The 23,195-nt window shown below is 45.9% G+C and overlaps 1 protein-coding gene across 4 annotated transcripts in view; it reads left to right on the plus strand.

Moving 5' to 3' along the window:
• CYFIP2 (cytoplasmic FMR1 interacting protein 2) overlaps positions 1-19,488 on the plus strand; it is a 55,853-nt gene extending 36,365 nt beyond the window's left edge. For 3 of the 4 annotated variants that reach the window (XM_074603732.1, XM_074603734.1, XM_074603733.1), the window contains exons 24-31: positions 3,864-4,007; positions 5,549-5,639; positions 6,341-6,471; positions 9,612-9,684; positions 10,198-10,292; positions 14,258-14,496; positions 15,015-15,162; positions 15,729-19,488. In XM_074603732.1, the coding sequence (XP_074459833.1) occupies positions 3,864-4,007; positions 5,549-5,639; positions 6,341-6,471; positions 9,612-9,684; positions 10,198-10,292; positions 14,258-14,496; positions 15,015-15,162; positions 15,729-15,896 (1,089 nt within the window). In that variant the 3' untranslated portion in view covers positions 15,897-19,488. The remainder of the gene's footprint in view (positions 1-3,863; positions 4,008-5,548; positions 5,640-6,340; positions 6,472-9,611; positions 9,685-10,197; positions 10,293-14,257; positions 14,497-15,014; positions 15,163-15,728) is intronic. The other variant, XM_074603735.1, reaches the window with a different exon arrangement.
• The last annotated feature ends 3,707 nt before the right edge of the window (positions 19,489-23,195 follow it).

Genomic DNA, 23,195 nt, shown 5'->3' on the forward strand with positions numbered 1-23,195 from the left:
GAGACGTGGAATATATACTGGCACAGCCTCTGTACACAGAATATACACAGACACAGTCTCAATACAGTATATTGAGTCTCAATACAGTATATTGGGATACAGACATGCATCCCTGCTGCATTGTGCATGTCCTGTCCATCCCAGCTAGGGAATATGGGGGTTTTTTTGCATGAAAGCCTTAGCAACCGGCTGATAGAGCTGAATATGGTAAAAGCTTTATAGGGAGAGTGAGTGTTCCTTGTGGCAAGGGAAGGAACCAGGCCGTATTCAGGCTGTTTGACATAGAGACCCTCCTCTGACAATTCTGGTCGGAATTGTTTTTCACTTTCTCAGCTGTCACACTGAAGTTAGGTTGGCTAGGAGCCTGGACGAGTCTTGGGCTGTGTGCAAGTCCTTTTTTGTCTCTAAATATATTCCTCTTTCATTAGCTCTTCATTTTTCCAAGGGGGCTCTGGCACAGGAAGCATTATCTGTCTATTATCTCTCTCTCTGATCTATTTTATCAGATAAAACCCTCTCTGCCGTCCCTCAGGTGAGCTCAGACAGGCCTGGGTGATGGCCAACAACAGGCTCAAAGACATGGAAATGATAACTGGGTTTTGTTTTGCTTCATTTGCTGCTGCATCCGTTCCAGAGCATCCCTGACAACCTCATAAGCTCCCAAGTACGGATGGCTGTCCCTAAGACCTGGGCGCAGGGTGGGACACCTGGGCTCGGTGGGACAACCAGGAGCTCTGCCCCGTGCTGCAAACCCGTCTGCCGGCACTCACAGCCTCCCGGCCCCAAACCCTGCCTGTTTGGCCCCAAACCAAAGGTGGGGCAAACCTCCACAGTGCCTTTGGCAGCTGCTGCTCCTGAGAACAGCAAAACCTCTCGAGATGGGGGGCTTTGCTCCGGCTCTCCGAGGGGGTGGGAGCAGCCGCCCAGCATGGGGGAGCAAGCCGTGCCGTGCAGCCAGCTTGTACCTTCAGCTGTTTTGTCTTAAAATACCCGCTGGTGTCATTTTTTACATCCTACAGTCTTTACCCCAAGCTGTGTATCTCACCCTTAAATGGAGTTATATTTTTAATTGCTGGCAGAGTATTATTATTAGACGCAAGCCTGCTGCTAATGTGCCGTGTGGCTCTGCGGAGCGCTCGATGAACCTACCTCATCTTGCAGACAGGCGGGGATGAATCATCCCGCTCATCTGCAGCCAATGCACGTCCTAAAACATGTCTTCTCCCAATCAGGCTTATTGCTGGGACCCCCGCTTGAGGGAAAAGCCGGCTGGAAAGCAGCTCTCCCGCCCCATTATCCCGCTGAGAGGCGAGGGAATGCTGCGAGGTGGGCGGCAGCACCGGCTGCTCGCTGCCTGAACAGCGAAATTTCGGCACCATTATGGGGAAAATCTGACCAGTTGCTCCACATCTGGGTACTGATGGTGGCCCATCTCAGGGGACCATGGCACGTGCACAGACTGAAGACCTCTCTCCTAGCTGTGTGAGCAGCAAAGAGGCTTCCACAAATGAGCGTGGATTCGTGATCCCACTGAAATGGGGACATTTAGTTCCCCCCTAGTCCGGATGGGCCACCGGTTTGTGAACCGTGGGGAAATACCAGGGTGAAGGGGCCTCAGGGAGGCTGCCTGGCTCACCCCTGCAGCACGGCACCTTCTGGAGGTGCCGGGGCTGGATGGACGCGTCGCAAAAGCCACAGCCACAAAACGCCGTGGGAGCGTGGCTGGGCTGGGCCTGGCCCTGGCTTCCCTCTGGGATGATGCTGTCGGCCATTTGGCAAACGTTACAGACGGGCATCACCTGGCGTTTAAATAAACTCACTTTAGAAAACAAACTATTGCTGGTTTTCACATGTATCAGCGTGTGTATCTAGTGGCTTTGGATCATCATCTACCAGACAGATTTTGAAAGACTTGGTTATCTGAGGATGGAGATAAAAGCCTAAGCAGGATGCTCAAGAGCAGTTCTCTTAACAGGAGCTGGCATCCAAGGAGCTTTGACAGGAGGCTTCCATCTGCCTAAATAATTTTTAAACTCTGGCCCGTACTAAGCTCAGGGCCCTTTTGTTTAGTCTTGATGGGAGAGAAGGTTCACGCATGTTGTGAATGAACGCACTACAGACCCTCCAAGGGAGCCTTTCTGTACATAGTATTATTAAAGGGGTTTTTTCACCTACCAGGACCAGGTAAAATTGCGTTTCACCAAAAGCAGGGGACTTTCTAACTGTGTCATCTTTCCCTAGCTCTTTCAAAGAGCATCTGTGAATTGTAGTAGGCAATAAGCTGCTGGACCAGAGCAGCAGGGCTGTTACAAAATGAGGGGCAATTAATTAATTGACTAAAGCAACTGACAAGTCTATGAAAGTGTAATCAACGCATCAGTCCAGTGAAATTCTATACCTGAGAGCAAAAGAAAATACTTTTCTGCTTCTTAGCAAAGGACTTCATAACCCATTAGTAACTCAAATGAAGTGCTAAAGCAAATCTCGAGGAAGTGAGTCAGAATCGGAGGACAACCGCAGCCTTCAGCTGGCTGTATTGCCATTGCTGGGAGCAGCGGTGTTGGAGGACGGACAGACCTTTATCCTGTTCTGCCGCTTCAGCACTTGCTCCCTTTCACCCCAAGCTCAGTGCATTGGTCCCTCCGCTCCCTTGGCCCCGTTACCGGCGGGGCAGGGAATCCCTGGAGAGTGGGGTCTGGGACAGCCGCGGGGACGCGAGCTCCCCGCCCGTGAGGACGCAGCGTGCCTCCGCTACACAGCGTTCACACAAGAAGCAAAGTCAGCCTTGCACGGTGCATTGGGAATGCAGTTTAATTTGTTTTCTTATCCTTGTTTAAGAAAGATCTTTTAGTAAGTAAGAGCCAGGGGGTTTATCTGTGTTTGGTTGGCAGGGGCACTACGTGCCAGAGTCTTTTCAAGAACGTGCTTTGTTGCTGTTTACTGAGGATGCTGTTGTTATAGATGTCGTGGGGGGAGACTGCAGCCCTTCTCTGCCGGGCTGAGTCATGATGCCAACACTTCCATTGCAGAGCCCGAGCCGCGCATGCGGTGTCTCAGCTAAATCTGATTTTCAGTGGTTTTTTTGCAGATCGCACAAGTGAATTAATTCCCCCTACTTCTGTTCCCCTCACACCAAATGGATCCTATAAATGTTCCAGTGCAAAACATTGCAGCAATTTCCACATTTCCAAGGTTACACTGATAGAGTACGTTCCTGGAACTCACCCTCTGTTTTCTGCTGCTAAAATTTTGCTGGGGGCCAGAACCCCAGGTACTATTCTCCCTAGACTGGGGTTTTTCACAGTCCCATGGGGATGTCTATTAAGTACAGAGGCTCATGTAGAGCTTTGCAGGATGCAAAAAAGACCTTCCCTGTCTCTCTTCCAACTGCCCTTAGGCTCAGATGCTGCAGTTCCCACTTTTCTTAATATGCCTCATTTAAAGCAAGTGCCCATAGAAAAATAAACGGTCTGGTTACCTGTATATAAGGCTTTTTGGTTTAGAAGGGGAGAATTCAGGTTTGAAGAGGCATAGGGCTAGTGAACTGAAATCCTTGATTGGGAATGCATGGGAGAGTAAATTACATCAGAAATGAAAGTGGTGTTGCTATATAGTAGGATAATAAACCTTGCGATGTGACAGTGTGTTGAGATTAGAATATGCTTTGACTGTGTAGGAAGAAAAGCAACCTCCTCTTTGCCACACTAGGTAGAAGAAATGGGAATTATCATGGGTATTGTTATTTCTCCTTCTCTATCTTAAAAATTATTTGAAATGATAGAAGATAGTACTGCGATAAGAGAATTACTTACAGGTCTGGTAAATGCTCCTGTCTAACTGTCATTGTGCTTCTAATTTCTCAGCCTCTCAACATTGCCTACAGTCACATCTATAGCTCCTACCGCAATTTTGTGGGGCCACCTCATTTCAAGACGATCTGCAGGCTTCTTGGCTATCAAGGGATCGCAGTGGTCATGGAAGAGCTGTTGAAGATCGTCAAGAGCCTGGTAATTCTGAGCCTAACGCTGGCGATGGAGAAACCTTAAGAGGCGCGGGTTGGACAGTCAGCCTGGGCTTTGGGTTCATGGTGTTCACGTCTCAGCACCTTTGTGTCCCTTGAGCCACACTAAAACACTTGCATTAATAGTGTGGTTTTCACTGTTGCCGAGGAATCCCACTGATTCCCATGGGATGGTGGAGTGAGTGATCAGCCACCCCCGTCTGGGTCTGGTGGAGCTGGCATACTGCTTGCTAAAAGCCACTGGGAAGTGATGGGGTGGGACGTGGCACTCATGGTCCATCAGCACTGCCTGTACTGCAGTCTGGGAGACCTTCAGGACACTCAAGAGTGCTCATGCTCAACACAAGAGCACTCTGTCTCACCTCCACAACCCCTGGAGAGCTGCAGGAAAGTAGAGAGCAGGCAGGAAAATTGATGAAACCAACCTTTTGAGTCTTTATAAGAAAATTCCTGCTATAGGTGAGTCTCTGTTCAAGCCATACTGTCCGTTTCCATCAAGTATTTTGAAGACAGGCTGCCAATTGCCCTATCTGTTTTCTAGTTCTCTCTTTGTCAGAAGAGAAGTCTGCCAGATGTGAAGTCTGCAGGGAAATGATCCCGTGCGGTCCCTAAGGGAACTAGCAATACACAGCATTAAAAAGGAGGGAGGGAGTGCGCAAAAACGTATAATTTTTCAGATCATGCTTTTTCTACCAAAAAAAAAGATTATTTTCATTCCTTATAAATATTTAAATTCTGTTTTGACTGCAATGACGTCGTTTTGAACTTGCCTAACAAAGCAATGTAAAACTGAGAATTTCAAGCGTGTATCCAGTTTCCCTATTGTAAAGCACCATCGTTACTGAAGATGTAATTTGTGTCACTTAGTTGAAAATACTGTAGCTGGTGTGCAAGATTAGACAGCATTCAGCACAAAGACAAAGATTTTATGTTTGGCTAAATAGCATTTAGTGCATAATCCCACATAATGGATCTACAGGATGCAGGTGTATAACTCCAAATGGCAGCAAGCGCTTTTAACTAAGAAATATACTTTTCTCTTGTCCATATGAGTTCAAAACATCAGAAACTTGTTCTACATGCTTGTAAATTCTTTTTTTGAACTCGGAGTATCTAGTGATCGTTCTTCAGGTGGAAGGAACATTTCCCGTGCTGGGGAATGACCCCTTTAGCAGCTCTGGTGAAATGCGTTTTGGGTTAGGAGCACAAGTCCAGATGGATCGAAAACTGAGCCTTGTTTGGATTTCAGCTGCAAACAATGCAAACACGGCAAGCTGTATTTTGAAGTCGAAAATCCATGCGGCTGTGATTTATTATTTGGGAGGAAGCTGTAAAAGCAGTCTAACTCCATGCACTTGGGCTGAATTTTATCTCAGAGTGATATCCAAAGTCAGCAAGTTCTTCTTGGACGCCAGCTGAAGTGTCATCCTGTGCTGTCAGATGTGGACCCTTCCACAACCAGCCTCTTTCCAAAGCGACACCAGCAGAAGCCATCATTCCAGTTTAACCTTCCTTTGTCTCCAACAGTTACAAGGCACCATCCTGCAGTATGTGAAGACTCTGATCGAAGTAATGCCCAAGATATGCCGCTTGCCAAGACATGAATATGGCTCTCCAGGTGGGTGCCACAGACAGATGCGTAACGGTTTGAGCAAGAGCTCGCCCATGGGTTGGTACAGCAATTACTCAGGCACACACTAATAATTAAACAAGGTTTGGCACCCAACATGCCAGTGTAACGTGCAGCCAGGCTCGCTGAGACACGCTTTCAGCTGCTTTGCTCTTGACACTGGAAAGTATAGGGTTCTTTTCCAGGAAATCTCCTGTTAGAAATTTCCCTTTGAACACACAGATTGACTGATAAGGGAATGTCTTCTGGTAGCTTATGTTTTGTTTTCAGGAGTTTGTAAGCTTTTGTTACTGTGGGTTCGCTGATACTTTTCAAAAGCTCTACTTAGCTGATGGAAAGATTTTTTTGCAGCATGACTGCAGTCTGCCATTGAGCTGGACGGGGAAACTCTGGCTGGTGTCCAGGAGCCAGCACCAGGACATCCATTACAGTCTTGAATCTCTTTTTTCCTCTGATTAGGAAATCCAAGGGCTTCATATTAATTACTCCCTATTTCCCAAGGGTCACTGAGAGCAGGGTAAGACACTGTGTGCTAGTTCTCCCCAGTGCCAGTCTCCGTCTATCCATTTAGCACTTACAGCTTGCAATTTGTGATTAAGGAAACATCAGGCACTGATTGTCTTTTTATCCAAGTTACCGGAGGGTGATTCTGCCCTCGCGGTTCTGACTGTCCTTCCTTGTCTTTTAAGGAATCCTGGAGTTTTTCCACCATCAGCTGAAGGACATCATTGAGTATGCAGAGCTGAAGACCGACGTGTTCCAGAGCCTCAGAGAAGTGGGCAATGCCATTCTCTTCTGCCTCCTTATCGAGCAGGCTTTGGTAAGGCAAAACCCCCTGCACCAACAGATCGTACTTGAAATTGCCAGCTCAAGAGTATAAGTGGAAAATGGGTTCTCCGGCAGAAGAGTTTGGGAAATGTTATTTTCCAGCTTCTCGTGCGCTCAGGGTCTCTCTGGGGCTGTGTTACTGGGGTCTGTGGGCATGTCCATGGGGATGGTGTGCATTGGCGCTTGGTCACTGGCATCTGGGGTTGCTGAAGGAGAATCTGAATACTGGAAGATCTAGATTTAATTCTTGGACCCAAAGCTACCCCATGTTTGTCCTTCTCAGAAATTAAACCAACTGGAGCTTATTTCTAGATTGTAAGCTCTTTGGGGCAGGGATCAACACTTTGTTATATACATATTCGTACAGTGAGAAGTAGATTTGAAGCCTCTGCTCTTTTGGGGTGCCAGTGCAATAAAAACAATCCTGATTTATTCTAATGGTGATAAGGCTAAAGCCATCCAACAGTAAGGAAACACCAGAAGAGCCGATGATATATTTGCTATGACTTATCTTCACTGACACCTTAGCTGGAGTGATGACCTGCTATTGCCCCCTGCACAAGTGTGCTGTACACACACAAGTCCCTCAGCCTCTCAGCTCATGGGATGCCCTTTCTGATATGGGGCAAAGGCTGTGGCTGAGTGTCACATATCTTCTATAGCTTCTAGTTTCTCACACAATAAATCTACTTCATAATGAATCTATCTCTCAGTGTGGCCTAAAGCCAACTGAGGAGTGTTCAACAACACAGTTTTACTTTCAAAGTGCATACTTCATGTCATAATGGTTTTGGCAGGGTTGTTTCAGTTTTTCCACAAATATTTCAGAAAGACTTCCCTAGCATAAGATGGGATTTCCAAGCAAAGACAGAAGGTTTGGTTCAGAGCAAGACCAGAAGTTCAAAGATTCCAAGTTTTATCCAACCATAGAGCACAGGGAAAACTGAAAATCTCTGCGTGTCCTCAAAATGGATATTTCTACCCTTGCCTTTGCATTTTAACCCGAAGTGTAGAGACTTTTAGATCCTGATACGATGTATCAAACACATTCAGTAAGCAGTAGTTGCCTAAGATTAAGAACACTAGAGAGATGTATATCACCTAGCAGCTTGGCTTTATTTTATAGAATGGCCAGATTTGCCAGCTATATCCTGGCAATTTCAGTTCCTTTTGTGGCTTCGTCACTGCTTTCTGCTGTTCTCAGTGTTGGATTTTATGCTAGATGTACTGCATTTGCCTGTTCCGTCCCATCTTTAAATGGACACTTAAGGGACACATGGTGGTTTCTTTTAGAAATCCTTCATTTCGATGCAAAAACGTTCCTCCAGTCCCAGGAGCTGTACATCAGCAGGATACTGGCATTTTAGAATAGCAGAAAATAAAGAAAAGAAGAAGGTGAGAATTTGGGGAAGGCTTTAGGAAGACTGCCCATCAAAATCCACATCTGCCCACTTTCTGTGCCAGCCAGACTCTCCCTCTCTGATCCCCAATTTTTCCATATAGAAACAGAATATAAAGCCATTTTGCACGCAGTGGGCACTGGTTCTTGCTCACTGGAAGATGTCAGATGCGTAGAGACATCACGTAACAAGATTTTCCCTCTAATGGAGCTCTTATGCAGCCAGAGCAATCGCTTTTACGGTGCAGTTATCTTCATAGCTGTCAGAACGATCTAAGGCTGGTGGTGTTTGCTGGCAGAGACTGCTGAAGATGCACAGTCTGCTCCATTCTACCCCCTTTTTATTGTTTAAATTTGAGGAATGAGGGGTTGCTTGGGACTAAATTTCTACACAGAATTTTTACTCACAGGTAATGGGCCTTGGGGAGGAGATCTATTAATAACATGGCTAATTTGGGGGCAGTTATCAGGTGAACGCAGGCTGCAAATGGTGAAAATACTCCCTTTATCAGAGCAAAACAGCAGTGAAAGAACGTTCATCAAGGAACTAACAGTGTTTTGCAAACAAAATAACCAAGGTGATAGGCACACACCGGCAGCATCAGCATCTCTCTGCCCATGGAGGGACCCCAGGCTGTTCCTGTCCCTCCAGCACTGTGTCACAAACTGCACTCCCACAAACTCGCTCTCATCCCAGCGTCCATGTGCCGGCACAGCCTCCTGCAGCTTCATGCTACACTGTCCTCTCCCTCTCGGCTGGAAGGGGGGGTATCCACCCGTGCATCCCAAACAGACCCAGCCCAGTCATTCCATCTGGCCCCCGAATATTTTTTGCTGCGCTGTCATGACCTGCTTTCGAGTGTGTCTAAATCTCTACAGTAAGCTCAGAAGTGAAAGCATGACCAAGAACTAGACTTCCGTAGGAGCAAACGAATGCCTTGTTGTGACGCAATGCCTCTGTGTTGAACAGCTTTGGTTTCCTTGCTGCTGTTTCCCATTGCAGACTCGTATACGATGTATTGTCAGCCATCGCTCCTCAGTCTCCACCTGCCTATTTCTAGGTTTCTCCTCCTTGTGCATCTGTGTTTGGGATTATTTTTTCTCAAGTGCATCGGCATGCGTTCTCTCGGGTGGCATCTCATGATGTTATTCCTCTCTGGACTTCTGTATTATTCTCCCTGGTGCCTACACCACTGGGATTCTGGTCTGATGGCACTGGCTGAGAACACCATATGAACAACCAAATAATTTCAGATCAACTTATTATGTACCTATTTGCAATAGTATATTTGCATAAAAAACGCATCAGTGTATTTTACATGTACACATCCTAAAATAACTAAGCCAAAGGGTAATTTCCACCTGGGCACTCTCTGTAAAAACAAACTGCAGGAACTCATCGGGGTAAGATGAAACTGAAACCTCCATGTTCTTTATCCTCTCTTACTTGCAGCGTTAGTAAGTGGGATGGAAAATAAACATAAAGCTCTGGCCTTGTACAGGCAGGAAGTACCTTAGTGGAGTTAAGGAAACTTCCTGGTGAAGTTGAGAGGTATTTCTTCTAGTTTTAGTTCATTTAGGTTCAAGCTGTTGAAGTTACTACTGAGATGGGTTGGATTTGTATAGATGCCATGGACATGAATTGTTGTAGTGTTGCCCAGGTCCCTGAGCCATACACTCAACCCCTGTAGGTATTTTTTAACTTACTTTATCTTTCTTTCTTCCTGCCTCAGTCCCAGGAAGAAGTTTGTGATTTGCTGCATGCTGCTCCCTTCCAAAATATTTTGCCCAGGGTCTACATCAAAGGTAAGAAGCTGAGAGGGAAGCAGTGGACAGACTCAGAGGTCTCTGCCCAGAAGCTGTTTCTCTCTCATTTCTGCTGAGGATTAGTTCTGGCCCTGCTTCCCCCTCAAAATAGATAAGCGGATACAGCCAAAAGTCAGGTGGAAACAAACGCCAAGGGTGCATTTTCTGTAGCCTAGTTACAGGCTGAAACCTTAGTCAGTTTGGGGGTTCCCTGAAAGTTTTAAAGCCATTTTGCAGCCTCTTTGGAGAATGACAGCATGAAATGTCCGTCTCAACAGGAGTTATCAGTAACAGGAACATGCTTTTGGACATGTGTGATGAAGCTGCTGCTGAGGCTGCAATCGCACATCCCTCCCCTCTCTGCATCACTGGTTCCCTCATTTGCTGTCGGTTTGGCTCACTGATCCAAAGTCTCGTTGGATGGTTGCTGGGGGGCAGCTCTGAGCAAACTCGGCGGAAATTGCGGGTCTCCACTTCCTCCTCTCATTTCACTGTTTGCTGCTCGCTTGACAGAAGGAGAACGCTTGGAGGTGCGCATGAAGCGTCTCGAAGCCAAGTATGCCCCACTTCACCTGGTTCCCTTAATAGAGAGGCTGGGCACTCCGCAGGTAAGGATTTCATTGAAAGGGATGGCTGTTGAAAATTCATAGCACTCCCCAGATGGCCTGTTTGGCCTTGGGAGAGTGATCCTTTTTTTATTTTTTTATTTTTTCTAAAACATCAATCGGACGAGAAAATCAGAATCCTTGCCCTAGCAGACGCTTTGAAGAGAAATTTGTGAGTGGGTCCAGAGATGTTGTGTTGCTGCCTCTGGTCTGGAGAGCTGTCGGGGAGCTGTAAGGCAAGTGTGCTAGAAGCCAGCTCTGAAGAAAACCAACTCCGAAAAACTCTTCTCCATTTTAAAAAGATGGAGAATGGCTGGGGTGGTTCAAGGGGAAGCTTTGCAGGGCTGTCCCTGACTCAACCAATTGCCATCACTTTTGGGGATCCCATTTCAGGGCTGCACTGTGGTATATTTTTAAGCTCATCCCTGTCAAGGAATACATCTGAGAATGGTTTCCCTCCTAGCACATGCTTAGAGCTTCAGCACATGCTTAAAATTACAGCTCCATTTAAGTGTTTTCTTGAGGTGGGTCTCAGCTTGGAAAAGATCTCTTGTGCAGAAATTGAGTACTGTTAAAAATATCTCTGTAGACTGATCAGTGTAATGCGCCAAATTTGAGCTCCATTGATACCAATAGCCGAACTTCCATTGAGTGCTTAGTGGGGTTGATGGGATAAAAATCATTCAAATTATTAATGAATCAAGACCATTTTTCTATAATTACCGCCGAGGTAATGGAATGGACACTCAGTTGTATGAGGTGACAGATCTATGGCAGGCAGAAAGTTGTTAATTTTTTGTCTTGTTTTTCTGATGGATCAAGGACATTTTGAACTTTGCTTCATTGGCATCCATATGAAACAAAAAAATTCGGCCATATAACTGAGGACTTTGTCTTACTTTGTAGACACTTCTCTCGTTTCCCATCAGCTTCCTTTTAAAGGAGACACTCGAGAAAAAGAATTCACCTCTGTGTTTTTGTGTCTTTGTGTTGGTCTTTCTCTCTCTCCTTCTTTCCATGCAAACTCATCATTGAAAGCTGCTATTAGAGTCCACTCGTTGCTTATCTCTGCCATAGTTACGATGATGATGATGAGAACAAAAGGTATTTCATGTCCCGCTAAAGATTAATTTTTCTGTAAACTGTTCCCATATTCATCACACAGTTGGGTACCGGATCTTTTTTGAGCTCAGATGAACACAAGAGTCGCTTTCTTTAGGTACCTCCATAGCTTCTAAGCTTGCTCCTTATGCGGTTTTGGACACGCATTTTGGAAATGCAGTTTTGGACACAGGCCATATGGGATATTTTTCCTGCAGAACGCATAAGTGCCTTTTAGCAATTGTCCAGAATCTGAGCAGAAGTTGCCTGCTTGATGCCTCTCCCAAAAGGTGGCCCTGTGCATTTCGTCTAATGACGTGCTGTGAAGGGGCTGAGCCAGAGGCTGCTGTAGTTAGTGGGGATCTATCAGTCCTTGCAGGCTTTGGGTACTTGCAATCTTGCCAATTAACAAGCTGTAAAAGAGGTATGGCACAACTGGATTTGTGCAATGGCAGGAAACCTGTCAGTGACTGTTGTAAATAATCGTTTTGCATTGGGAATCCAGAGGCAGTTGTTTGCTAGGTGATTCATAAAGAACCGGGGGGTGGGGGTGTCAAAGTGGTTCATTAAAGGAATCCTCTCCCTTTTAATGCTGATCATAGAGGTTATTTAGTAAGAGATTTTCAAAAGTGCTTAGTTAATCTAATTTTTTCATTGGAAATAATAGGAGCCTTTCATTTTGAAGACAGAAGGAATAGTAGAGCCAGCGCAGTGGCATCCTTCGACAATTTACCTAGAGAGCACCCTTCCTCTCCTGATCGTAGAGACCAGTGGGACCCCAGACAGTGAGGCAGATCTGGCCACAAGACTCATAGCTCTCCAGATGCCTTCACCATGTTAAATATCTACCTGACCGTAAAAATAAGAGACTGGTCTTAGGGTGATGAATTTTAGAACCAAATTCTGTCTGCGAATGTGTGTAACCGAGTGGCACTACATCCTTTGAAAGCCAGGTACATCCCTTTCTAGAGTAAGGTTTCCTCAGAAACAGAATACTAAGATCATCGGACTAGTTTGTTCTCAAAAGTACTTGTTCTACCACTATATCTTAGCAAACAGTAATGCTAACACCTATTTTATATGTGAAGTAGCTTTACTTCTTCTCTGTCCCCATTTTGCCATCATGGACTAGTGTGTGCAGATACTAATCTGTACCCATAAGAGTTTGGAGCCGGGGAGGAAAGTGTACAGCCTTTAGCTATAAAAACAAGCTGGATAAAATAAATCTTTACTTGCTAAGCAAACATATGCAAGTGAAACTGGTGATATCATTCCTGCGTTTAACAAATCTAGGGATCCCAGACCCAATCTGGCCTCTGCACAGCAGTACAGCTTTCCCTTAATATTTGCTATTAGTTGAACATTAATTGATCCAAGGTTCCCAGAACGTCCTTGAAATTGTGGCACAAGCAGGAGTTTTAATGCTTCTAATGTCAATAGCCACCAAACTAAAAATCCTTTAGGTTACAGCCAGCATAAACTAATAGTCAGGAAAGGGGACATGCAGGCACATTCATGTGTTTTTGAATGGAATAAAGATCACCCAAGTAAACTGAGCATAATTCATGTTCTTAATGTCTGGCCAGGACATGTGCCTGCCCGTTGTAGCAGGTGCTCTGAGCCCCCACCGTGATTCTGGTCGGGATGACGTTTTTATAGGCATTTACAGGGAAGCTGGAAATGGAGCAAATGCTTAAAAACTGCTCAAAGCTCCGGGAAGTCCTCTGGGATAGGCGGGCAGTCAGTAAGCGTCACGCTTGCTCTGCATGCCTCTGCCAAAGCGGTGAGAAGGGTAAAAGGCTCTTCCTGAGGGGTCGGGGTGCCGTGGCAGCCGCTCGCCCACCGGGGTGAGCACAGCAGAGCCGGAGCCTCCCACAGCCGCGGCACAACTCGAACAGCACTCGGCTGCCCTTTCCCCTGTTAGTTTTGGCAGCGCCGCCAAGAGGAGTCAGTAATGCTGCTGGAAATGGCAAGAAATGGGGGAGCTGAGAGGATACCAGGGCAGCGAGCAAACTCCACGCCTGCACCCCAGCCCCACTCAGCGAGCTCTGTGGGGTCGGTGCTCCCCTGCTGGGGGGAGGCCTTGCTTATTTTTTTAAAATTCCCCCCACTTTTTTTTTTGTCTTTCTGGGGGAGCAGTGGGGCTGAAATGAAGTCAGTTCTCTTTTAATTTCCCTCTAGCGTGCAAGCCAAATGAACTCCATCCAGTGGGGCCATTCCAGAATTGTACATGTGATTCTGAGTGGGGATGTCACAGAAATTCTCCACACACGTAAAGCTTCCACATTCCATTTGACTTATAAACTGCAGGTTTTCCAGTATTAAGGTTCCGGTGGCTTCTCATCTTCCTCAGAGCTTTTTAACCCAAACTACAAAAGAAACCAAGAAAGCCATAGGCTATATCTACATGTTAAAGAGATGATGGCAATGGGAAGTGTCCTGGGACGCCAAATGTCCCTGTTCTCTCCTGTTTTATTTTCATAATCTGCAGAAATCATGAAATTAAACCCAGCAACACTGAGTAGCACTAACAGAACAGAACAGCATACTAGCAAAATTAAGGATCAGTATTTCTGATCAGAGCTTTGCCTTCAACTTTTGCTTTCTGACGTACATAGTTATTTCAAAAAGATGCTTAGTTTGGTGAAATATAATTAGGCACCATATTAAGTCTTCTTCTGTTTGAGGGATGAGTATTCTCTGGTGGGGAGTGCCATGGGAGCAGCCATCAGAGGTAAGGTTGGACCTTGCATGGGATTTGTGTTAACTTGGAAAGAGCCGGGGAGACCGGGAAGCATTAAGTCCAGTGAGAAGGTCCATCTGTATTACGTTGTCACTTCTGTTTCTTTGGTTCTCCTCCTCCTCAGCAAATAGCCATCGCCCGGGAGGGTGACTTGCTGACCAAGGAGCGGTTATGCTGTGGGCTGTCCATGTTCGAGGTGATCCTGACGCGAATTAGGAGCTACCTGCAGGACCCGATCTGGCGTGGGCCACCCCCAACAAATGGGGTCATGCACGTGGACGAGTGCGTGGAGTTTCACCGGCTCTGGAGTGCCATGCAGTTTGTGTACTGCATCCCCGTGGGCACCAACGAGTTCACTGCAGAGTGAGTGTCCGTCGGTCAGTTCTGCCGATAGCACCACTCACGAGCTAGTGGGGCCGGCAAGCCCCTGAGATGCCCTCAGCTGCAGCAATAGCCTCAGCCAGTGTAGAGGTAGAGGGGGAACACGGGTCCACGAGGAAAGGACTTTGTTGTGCATGGATATGAAGAGATGCCCAGAGAGCTTTCTATCTGAACAGCTGGGGAAAAGAGCAATGTAAATGGACATGCCCAAGGTGACATGCAGGAGGAGATGGGTAGATGGGCCAACAACCCAAGTCAGAGGCTAGGTCCTCATCCATCATACCCTGTGATGCACCCTGCACAGCCTGGCCCTGGTCTAATTCTGCATATCTCCTCCTGAGTTCATTTTCTCTAGGTCCACACCCACTTTCTAGGATTAGGACTGAATCTGATTTCCCTAGGAATTCACCAAGGAAAGTTCCTAGTGCCATGGTAGGACTTCTCTTACCTAACTCTATCCTGTCATCTCTCCCCATCCCATCATCCTGTCCTCCTTCCAGGCAGTGTTTTGGAGATGGTCTAAACTGGGCAGGTTGCTCTATCATTGTTCTCCTTGGACAGCAACGGCGCTTTGACCTCTTTGACTTCTGCTACCACCTGCTGAAGGTGCAGAGGCAGGACGGGAAGGATGAAATCATAAAAAATGTGGTAAGTTGAAGGGTGAGGTCCCAAAGGACCCAAACCAGCACACTTCTCACTATGCTTTCTGTCTTGCTTTGTCCAAGCTCATAAATTACAACCATGCCCAGTGTTAGCCTTATTCAGACTGGACACACTCTCTGTGAGATTTCCGTCCGCAGTCTCAGCAGAGAGGCCAAGGTTTTAATTGGCTTGACAGTCAAATCCTTTTTCTCCCAAAGCTTTTACTTTCTTCCTGGGGTTAGGAAGCTGGAGCAGAGAAGCTGGTATTTCCAGTAACCATCCTGTGATCTCAGTGGCTTTATCAATAAGCAGCTGGGAGTCTAGACTTCAGATCGGTTAACTTAGGACCACTCACTGACCTTGTTAATGCTCTGCCTTGAGTCATCAAACCCTATAATGAAGTGAGTCACCGGTCCCTGGGAGGTGCTAAGTGGAACTGTAACACGTGTTATAGCTGCTTTGCTTTAGAAGGGGTTTCTCAGCAGCAGGGCAGATGTACTGGTACTTTCTGGCAGGTCAGATGATGTAAGAGTCTCTTCATCTGCTGTTTTTCTCCCTCACCATTGTTCCAGCCCTTGAAGAAGATGGCCGACAGGATCAGGAAGTATCAGATCCTGAACAATGAGATATTTGCCATTCTGAACAAGTACATGAAGTCGGTGGAAACAGACAGTTCCACGGTGGAGCACGTGCGCTGCTTCCAGCCCCCGATCCACCAGTCGCTGGCCACCACCTGCTAGTGCGGACACGGACCCCGCACGGGTTGGGAAGGGAGAAGGGACTGAACCCAGAACAGCTGGGAGGGGTAAACTCAACGGTGTGAGACCTGGCAACAAAGTAAGACTGGGTATGCCTACTACACACGAGGACGCATCTTCCCATCCGGCCCTGTTTGAGTGCATGTTCTTCTGTACCATCCCTGTGATCGGTTTTACTTGTAGCTTTCAGACTTGGGGGTGGGTGGGGGCGGGCGGGCAAAATGTGCTTTTCTTCCATGAAGTGGTCCGGTTTTTCCCTGTGATTCATCCAGTCGAACACATCACTCTGAAGCCATACTGCAGCCCCACGTGTGGGGGTCCTGGTGGAAGAGCTCCGTGCTTCCACGGCACTGGGAGCCCGCTCCCACTGCAGAAGCAGTGGGGTAAATTGATCCCCGCCGTGCCATGTGCCACCAACCGTGGAGCAGGAGGGTCTGAAGACAAGCCCCTGATCCACTCTTTGGGGGAAGAAGGGATGAAGGCAGGACGTCACCTGTGGCAGCACCCTGAGGATCAAGCGCCGGGCGCAGAAGAGCCATGCTGGGCTGGTCTGGGATGGCTGCGTGCCCCAGGCTGGGGCTGGCTTCGTGCTCTCTGCCGAGGCGTTGGCTTTTCTAGCGTCTTTTACAGGGAGCTTTGGCGCAAGGATTTCACAATAGCAATGATGTAGTTGCCAAATAACTCCTCGACACTTCATAACTGGGGAAAGAGAAAACAGCCTGGCTTTTTCCCTGCTATGGGACATCCACTTATTTAATGCAAAGGGTTCTCCCCCAAAGACACATCTTCCATGGACTAAACAAGATTTCTTACGGACTACGGAAAAGGCTGAATGTGCACTTTGAATTTGAATGTGCACTTGACCATATTAATTTGGGTGGAATTAATCACTGGTCCTGACAGGAGACAGGTGTAGCTTCCTTGACCATACGTTGTCTTTGATCTTCAGCCAAGGATGAGAGCTGGGATGTGTAATTTGCGTAATGTTCTGGGATGCTATTTTCCCTTCTTTTAGTGGCACAGCGACCAAATATCTTTCTTCAGAGAATGGTGACTTATCAGCAGGGCTTAGGAAACTTCCCATCCCTCAGAAATGATGTGTTTGTTTAGAAAAAGTAAAATACAGGATGAGCATTAGAAAAACCCAGAATTTTCCAGGCTCAGAAGCATTCAGAGGGAACACTGGAGTTTCCCACTCAGCTAATCTAAGATCCCTGGATATTGAGAACAAATTCAGTAGGAACTTCAAGGAGAATTTTGTAACTCATGGTCTTCCCCGCTTCCCCTCAGTAGTATCATTGAAGTGATACAAAACTTGTGCTTGAAGTTAAAGGAGATCAAACCACATGCTCCAAGAGAAAGTGATGCTAGCCTCACCACTGGCCATATTTTAATTTCTCAGCTTTAGCCAGGTCACAGCAGATAATTGCTGTTACAGTATACAGATGTGATAATATGTATTTCTTCCCTGCATTTCATCATGCCTTGTAAACTGCATGCTCTTACAGATGTTAAAAAGGCAGAGCCTGGGCATTTATTCTCTCGGAGGGAAGGTCTAATTAATCAGTAGAAATGTCCCAGCTGGAGTATTTTGTAGTAGGAAACAACAGCCAGCGCACTGCTATTAGCAAGAGGAGATCTTGCTGGGTGGGATGGATTTGTTCTTCCAGCCACTCACCACCTACTCCCTTGATAATCAATAAACACCCCACACATGAAAAGTGCTGGACGTTTTCACACCTTGAGTTTCCTTTAATTACTGCGACAGACATTTAAACTGCAGGGAGGAAATTGTGCGGCACAGTAATCTGAAAGTAAAATGAAATCGCGGGAAGCCTGGCTGGAATCCTTGAGAGACAGGGAAGGACCCAGCCCGGCAAGGCCAGTTGTTCCCTCTGTGTCATGAGGAAGAGCAGCAGAAGAGCGTCTGGGACCTGATGACACCGCAGGGCTCTTGCTCTCTATTTACTCTTCCACTAAGGATGCCAGTTCTGGTTTTCCATCATTTTCCAACACTTCTACACTACTGGAGCGAGGGTATCTACAGATATATATTTTTAAAAGGAAGAGGAGAATCAAGCACTTTATTTTTTGTGGAAAACAAGATACAAGGAAGCTAGATCCAATCAAGATCCTATTTTTCCTGACCTAAATAGTAAGTGCTTGTTATTTTGGTATGAAAGTGTTGCTGAAAAGGTGGCACAAGTCCCTGTCTGGCTCTCGGAGCCACCTCTGGGCACAGCACAAATTAAATGTCCTACTGCGTCTGAGACATTATGGGATGTTGAAGCCTTCTCAGAAACCAGCATGAGCAAGAAGTTAACACAGAAGGATGAACTGTACCACATGGCCCAGTCTCAGCTACCTAGACAAAACAGGATATGGTAAGGTGAATTTTAATGGCACTTTTCATCTGTTTAGGTCTGGAGTGAGTCATGAAATATTTTACCTAAACATGAATAACACTTTACATTCTTTTGCTGTAGTTTTGCCATAATAATTCTCTGAAACCCCGCAAAACACAGTTGCGTGTACTTGAAACAACAGGTAAATGAAATCTTTTTGTTGCCCTCAGATTTGCTGGCAAAAATCCCTTCGGATTCCGAGGGCTGAAATGTTTTGAACAAAACGTCCAAAGTGCATGAACAAAATGTAGAGTGTTTTTTTGACTGTAGAGTGTATGCAGATGTTTTGCCTTGTTGCTCAAGTAGTATGAGATATCAGCTAGGAATAATCTTATGGTCTTCATTTCTGAGATTTGATGTTCTTGTCCTTTTATTATCTAAAGGATGCAAATAGTCTTTAGCTTCAGTTCTCTAACCCTCCTTGATTGTATATGAGAAAGAGATCCAGGCTTAGGTCTTTAAAGAACTCCAGGAAAATGGATATTTTTTTTTCCTTCTGTCCTTTTTTTCATGTCACAATTGTTATTGGAAACAGGCAGCACATTTGTAACAGTCGGGCTAAACGGTAACAGGTTGCCCCAGGGTCAGGCATACTCTCCCCACTTGCAGACTTTCCGCTGAGTTTGGGCGTCTTCCTTGCAGATATGCTCTAATCCTTGAGTTTTCGGCCTTTTACAGTCTGCAGACCCCTAATTTATTTTTTCCTAGGGAAATGAGGACCCCTGTCTGGATGCTTTTAAGTCCACTGACCATGGGCTTGCTTTTTTCCCTACATTTTCCTGCTTACTCTGAAGTAGTCTGCAAACTCCCCAGGATTTACCAGCCACCACTTGGAATGTCTACTTCAAAGACAAGTTGTTGGCTCGATACAGGAATTACGGGGGGAAGAAAGGGTGGCCTGTGTCACAAATGAAGTCAGACCAGGTTATTTTAACGTTCCCTCCGGCTTTGACATTGTAAAATGTGACTATTGGCAGTGCACAGGCCTTTCTTGGATGATGCTACACTTGACTTTCAATGATACAATAGAAAGGGGAAGCAAACTAGTTCAAGCTCAGCACTTCAGTGGTTTTCCTTTTAAACTCTGACAGCACTTACTAGCATTGAACAACACGTTAGTCCTTTTTCTCCTGCATTACTCCAGTCCGGTAGGTTCATGTGTGTTTGAGAACAAAAGAAAAAAAAAAAAAAAAAGAGAATTGAAGGTGTAAAAAACCAAGGAAATATTCTCAAAAACTTGTCAAATGTACCATATTTGTATGAAAAGCTGCTTGAGTTATTTTGTACAATGAATTTTATTTATGGTGAGGTATATTTACGCTCGTGATCTGATAACAGTGTTAAATTTTTGATCCATATTTGCTATGCAGCTGAAGATGATATTTTGGTTTTGTATTATTATTTTTTGCTGTTGTTCTAAAATTCAGCTAACAGAAGCTGCCATCTCCATTAGAAATGCTTCTGCAAGAGTAAAGCATCTGGTACATGGTGATATGTCCCGTAACACAGCAACCAACAGTGTGTACAACAAATGTGGGATGACTTTTGTGATGAAGAGAAATAAAAATTGGGCTCATTCCTGAAATGGGCAGACTTTACCTTGTGGTGTCATCATTGTTGTGATAACTATTATTTAGGGAGAGCCTCCGATTGCACCTGGCACAAAGAAAAAGCTAAGGGGAATAACAGCAGCATTTTGTTGATAAAAATGTTGAGCTTTTGTCAAAACCAAAGAAAAAGAAATTAAGAAACTGTTATCAAAACTAAAGAAAAAAATATGAAGCTTTGTGGCCAACACCAAAACAAGCAAACAATTTTTCCTATCAAAAACGTGATGATTTTTGAGAAAAAACATCCTTCCACGACAAATTTTCACTTGAAAAACATGTTGTATTGTAAGAGGGCTGGGGGAGGAAAAATTACATAATTATTTTTAATAGAATTTGACTGGCCTTACTCAAAACAAAGCTAAATTGAGGAGCTAATTTCCTCTCATTACCACAGCCTTGTCAATTCAACAGGGACCTTTTTTATTCCAGTAGACTCTTCCTTGCTATTTTTTTTTTCCCAAGTTTCCATTTGAAACCATTCATAGGTTTGTGTTAAAAGCATCCGAGGAGCAGCCGTGGTTGTTGACCGCAGAAGCGGCGGTGGGGAACGAGAGGAAAAGACCTTCTGGGAGCTGAAGAATTAGAGTGAAACGACTGACGTGGCTGTATAGGAGCTGGAGCACCTGTGCTTCATCAGCTCTAGACAAAATACTGTAGCTGGTGTTCCCTTTCATAGCTTCTTCCCAAGGTTTCCTTATGGGAACAGCTTCCTAGCTTAAGAGAAATAAAAATGTAATGATTCCTCATGTAAAATCGAAAGTGGACTTTACACCGTGACCAGGCAGCTCTCTTGGTCTTTCCGATGTGCTTTGAGTCGCGGGGCACAGGACGTGCCTGCAGCTTTCCATGTAACACGCTGCTGGGGAGGATTATTTGCTTGGTAGTTGAAAGTTGCCCAATGTTTACTGATTTCAACATGGCTCTGCATCGGGGAATGGCAAAGAGGAGACCGGGACTTTCTTCCTGACTCAGCCACTGATACTAGGCAGGTTGTTGGTTTTCATCCTTTCCTCCATCAATATTTCTCTTTTCTTCTTCTTTTAAACTAATTTTAGCTGCTGTCTCACGAATACCCCAGTACTAACACCAGCCTTAACACCTAACTAACACCTGCAGGGCCTCACCTGGAGCCAGAAGCAATACTATCAGGGTACAATTCTGGACAACCGACCCTAAGGGACCAGCATCAAAGATAAAGGCTGACATCTTTCTTCTTCCTAATCTTTCTAAATAGGCTTACGTCCTCTGATGAAAGGCACTCCGCCAATGCAAAGAACAGTTCATTAATGATTGTTTCATTCTTTCAAAAGCATAACAAACTGACCCTTTCTGTGACCCCTTCTGCAAGCCAGGAGTGCCTTTCACATCTAGTTCTGCTTGATTTAGAGTTCTGATGCAAACAGCTGGCAGATAAGAGGTCTGCAAACAAAAGATCTGCTGATTACATGTCACTTCACCTAGTGGCACCCACTGCTGCCCTGACGACTTAACGCCTCCATGGCCTGCTGAACATCCACCTCCTGTCCATCACCACCCCACCGCTCCCGCTCAGCCAACATGCATGGTTTATGGGGCCACAGTGACCTGGATCGCTGAACTGATCTGGATAAAAAAAATTTAACCACCCTGGGAGAAATGAGTTGGGGTGCGTTTTATGACCTACTGACCCTGGATCACTCAGCTGCCCCACAGCCCAGACCCACAGGTGCGTGCACTGGCACAAGGAGGGCACTGCAGCAGAGGCAGGAACCCACCATGGGTGTGATGGGCTTGGGAACTCTCCGTCGTGGTGGTGGTGTCTAAACTCTTGCAGCACCAAATGACAGCCGCAGCCACCGCAGACATGGTTACCTTGAGATGGGCTGAGTTAAAAGCTGTCTGCTCAACAAAGCCCAGTCTTTCAAGCTTTGAGCATCCTTTCATGTAGTGCTGCAATCATCTGAACACCAGGCAATTCCCTTCACCCCTACACAATCAGGTCACTGTCAGAAAGAGAAGGATTTACCCTCTCTTTGAATCAGCAAACAGCTCCTTGGAGCCCTCCAACTATACAAAGCCACAGCAGAATATTGCAACCCTGTTCCGAAAGTTTCCACAGGAACTGTGCCTACCAGACATCCAAGGGCAAAAGTTTCCATTACCTGTTAGCAGGATACTTCCACCATTATTTGTAACACAGGACAATTGATACCCAGTATTTTTCCATCATTTTTTCCAGACCGCAAGAGATGAGCAGAGAAGAGCAGGGGAAAGAAAAGCCTTTTGATGTTGCTAAAGAGGTTATTTGCATGCAAAGCTGTCTTGCTCTACCTGATGGATTCCAGTCAAGTATTTGGCCTGGAAACCAGTATTTCAGGAGGAACTGCATTGTTAGAAGATGAGATGCTAAGGAAAACTCCCTGATTTCTGATGAGTTATTTTTAAGGGAACATCTGATGCGAGTATCAACCAGTGAGGTCACACCTTGGAGCTGAATTCCCTTAATTACAGGCTTCCCATTAAAATGAGGACATGAACCAATAACAGAGGCACTGGTTGCATCCCTGCTTCATTGTTATCAGTCTGAACTCGCCCTTGACTAAGCGTAGTAGGCAATTCCATGCCGGTCCTACCTGGCTTTTAACTCCCATAGTGCCACACTCAGCCTTGCTAAATCCAACAAATGCAACTCCTGTGACGTGGTGATTTTATACGCTACACCCCCGCAGCCCCTGCGCCAGAGAGAAAGAAATACGTGGCACTTGTGTCCCATGGCTGACTGCAAGGTCTGACTGAAGCTTCTCCCACGGTGATGGCAATTAAGCACGCTCTTCCCTGATGCCTGATAGGGTCAGCTCACGCTGCGGCGTCCCCTCCTTTTGGGACACCTTCCCAGAACTGAGAACAGTTTCTCTTGGAGATCTCACCCCTTGTCAAATCTGGCAAAAGCGGCCAATGGGGTCAAATATTTTTGGGGATGAAGTGGGGTACATAAACACATGTGTATGCGGTCACATTAGCTTTTCCTTTAGGAAATCAAGCTGGCAGGGGAAGGTAAAGCTGTGTTCCAGAGCGCCTTTTGCTTTTCACTGCGTCACCTGCTCTGCTGTGGCAGGAACCCCAGATTCCATAAAAATTTTCTCCTTCCCCAACACCTCTCTGTGCACAGTGGGGAACTGCTCTGCACAGATGTCAACAACGCTCACCCAAAAAGGCTCGGAAAATATTTTGGATGCAGTTTAACTGTCAATAACCACACCACCATTAGGACTGCCCGGCTACGAGCA

This window comes from Larus michahellis, chromosome 11 (genome assembly GCF_964199755.1).
Source record: "Larus michahellis chromosome 11, bLarMic1.1, whole genome shotgun sequence".
NCBI classification, from domain to species: Eukaryota; Metazoa; Chordata; class Aves; order Charadriiformes; family Laridae; genus Larus; species Larus michahellis.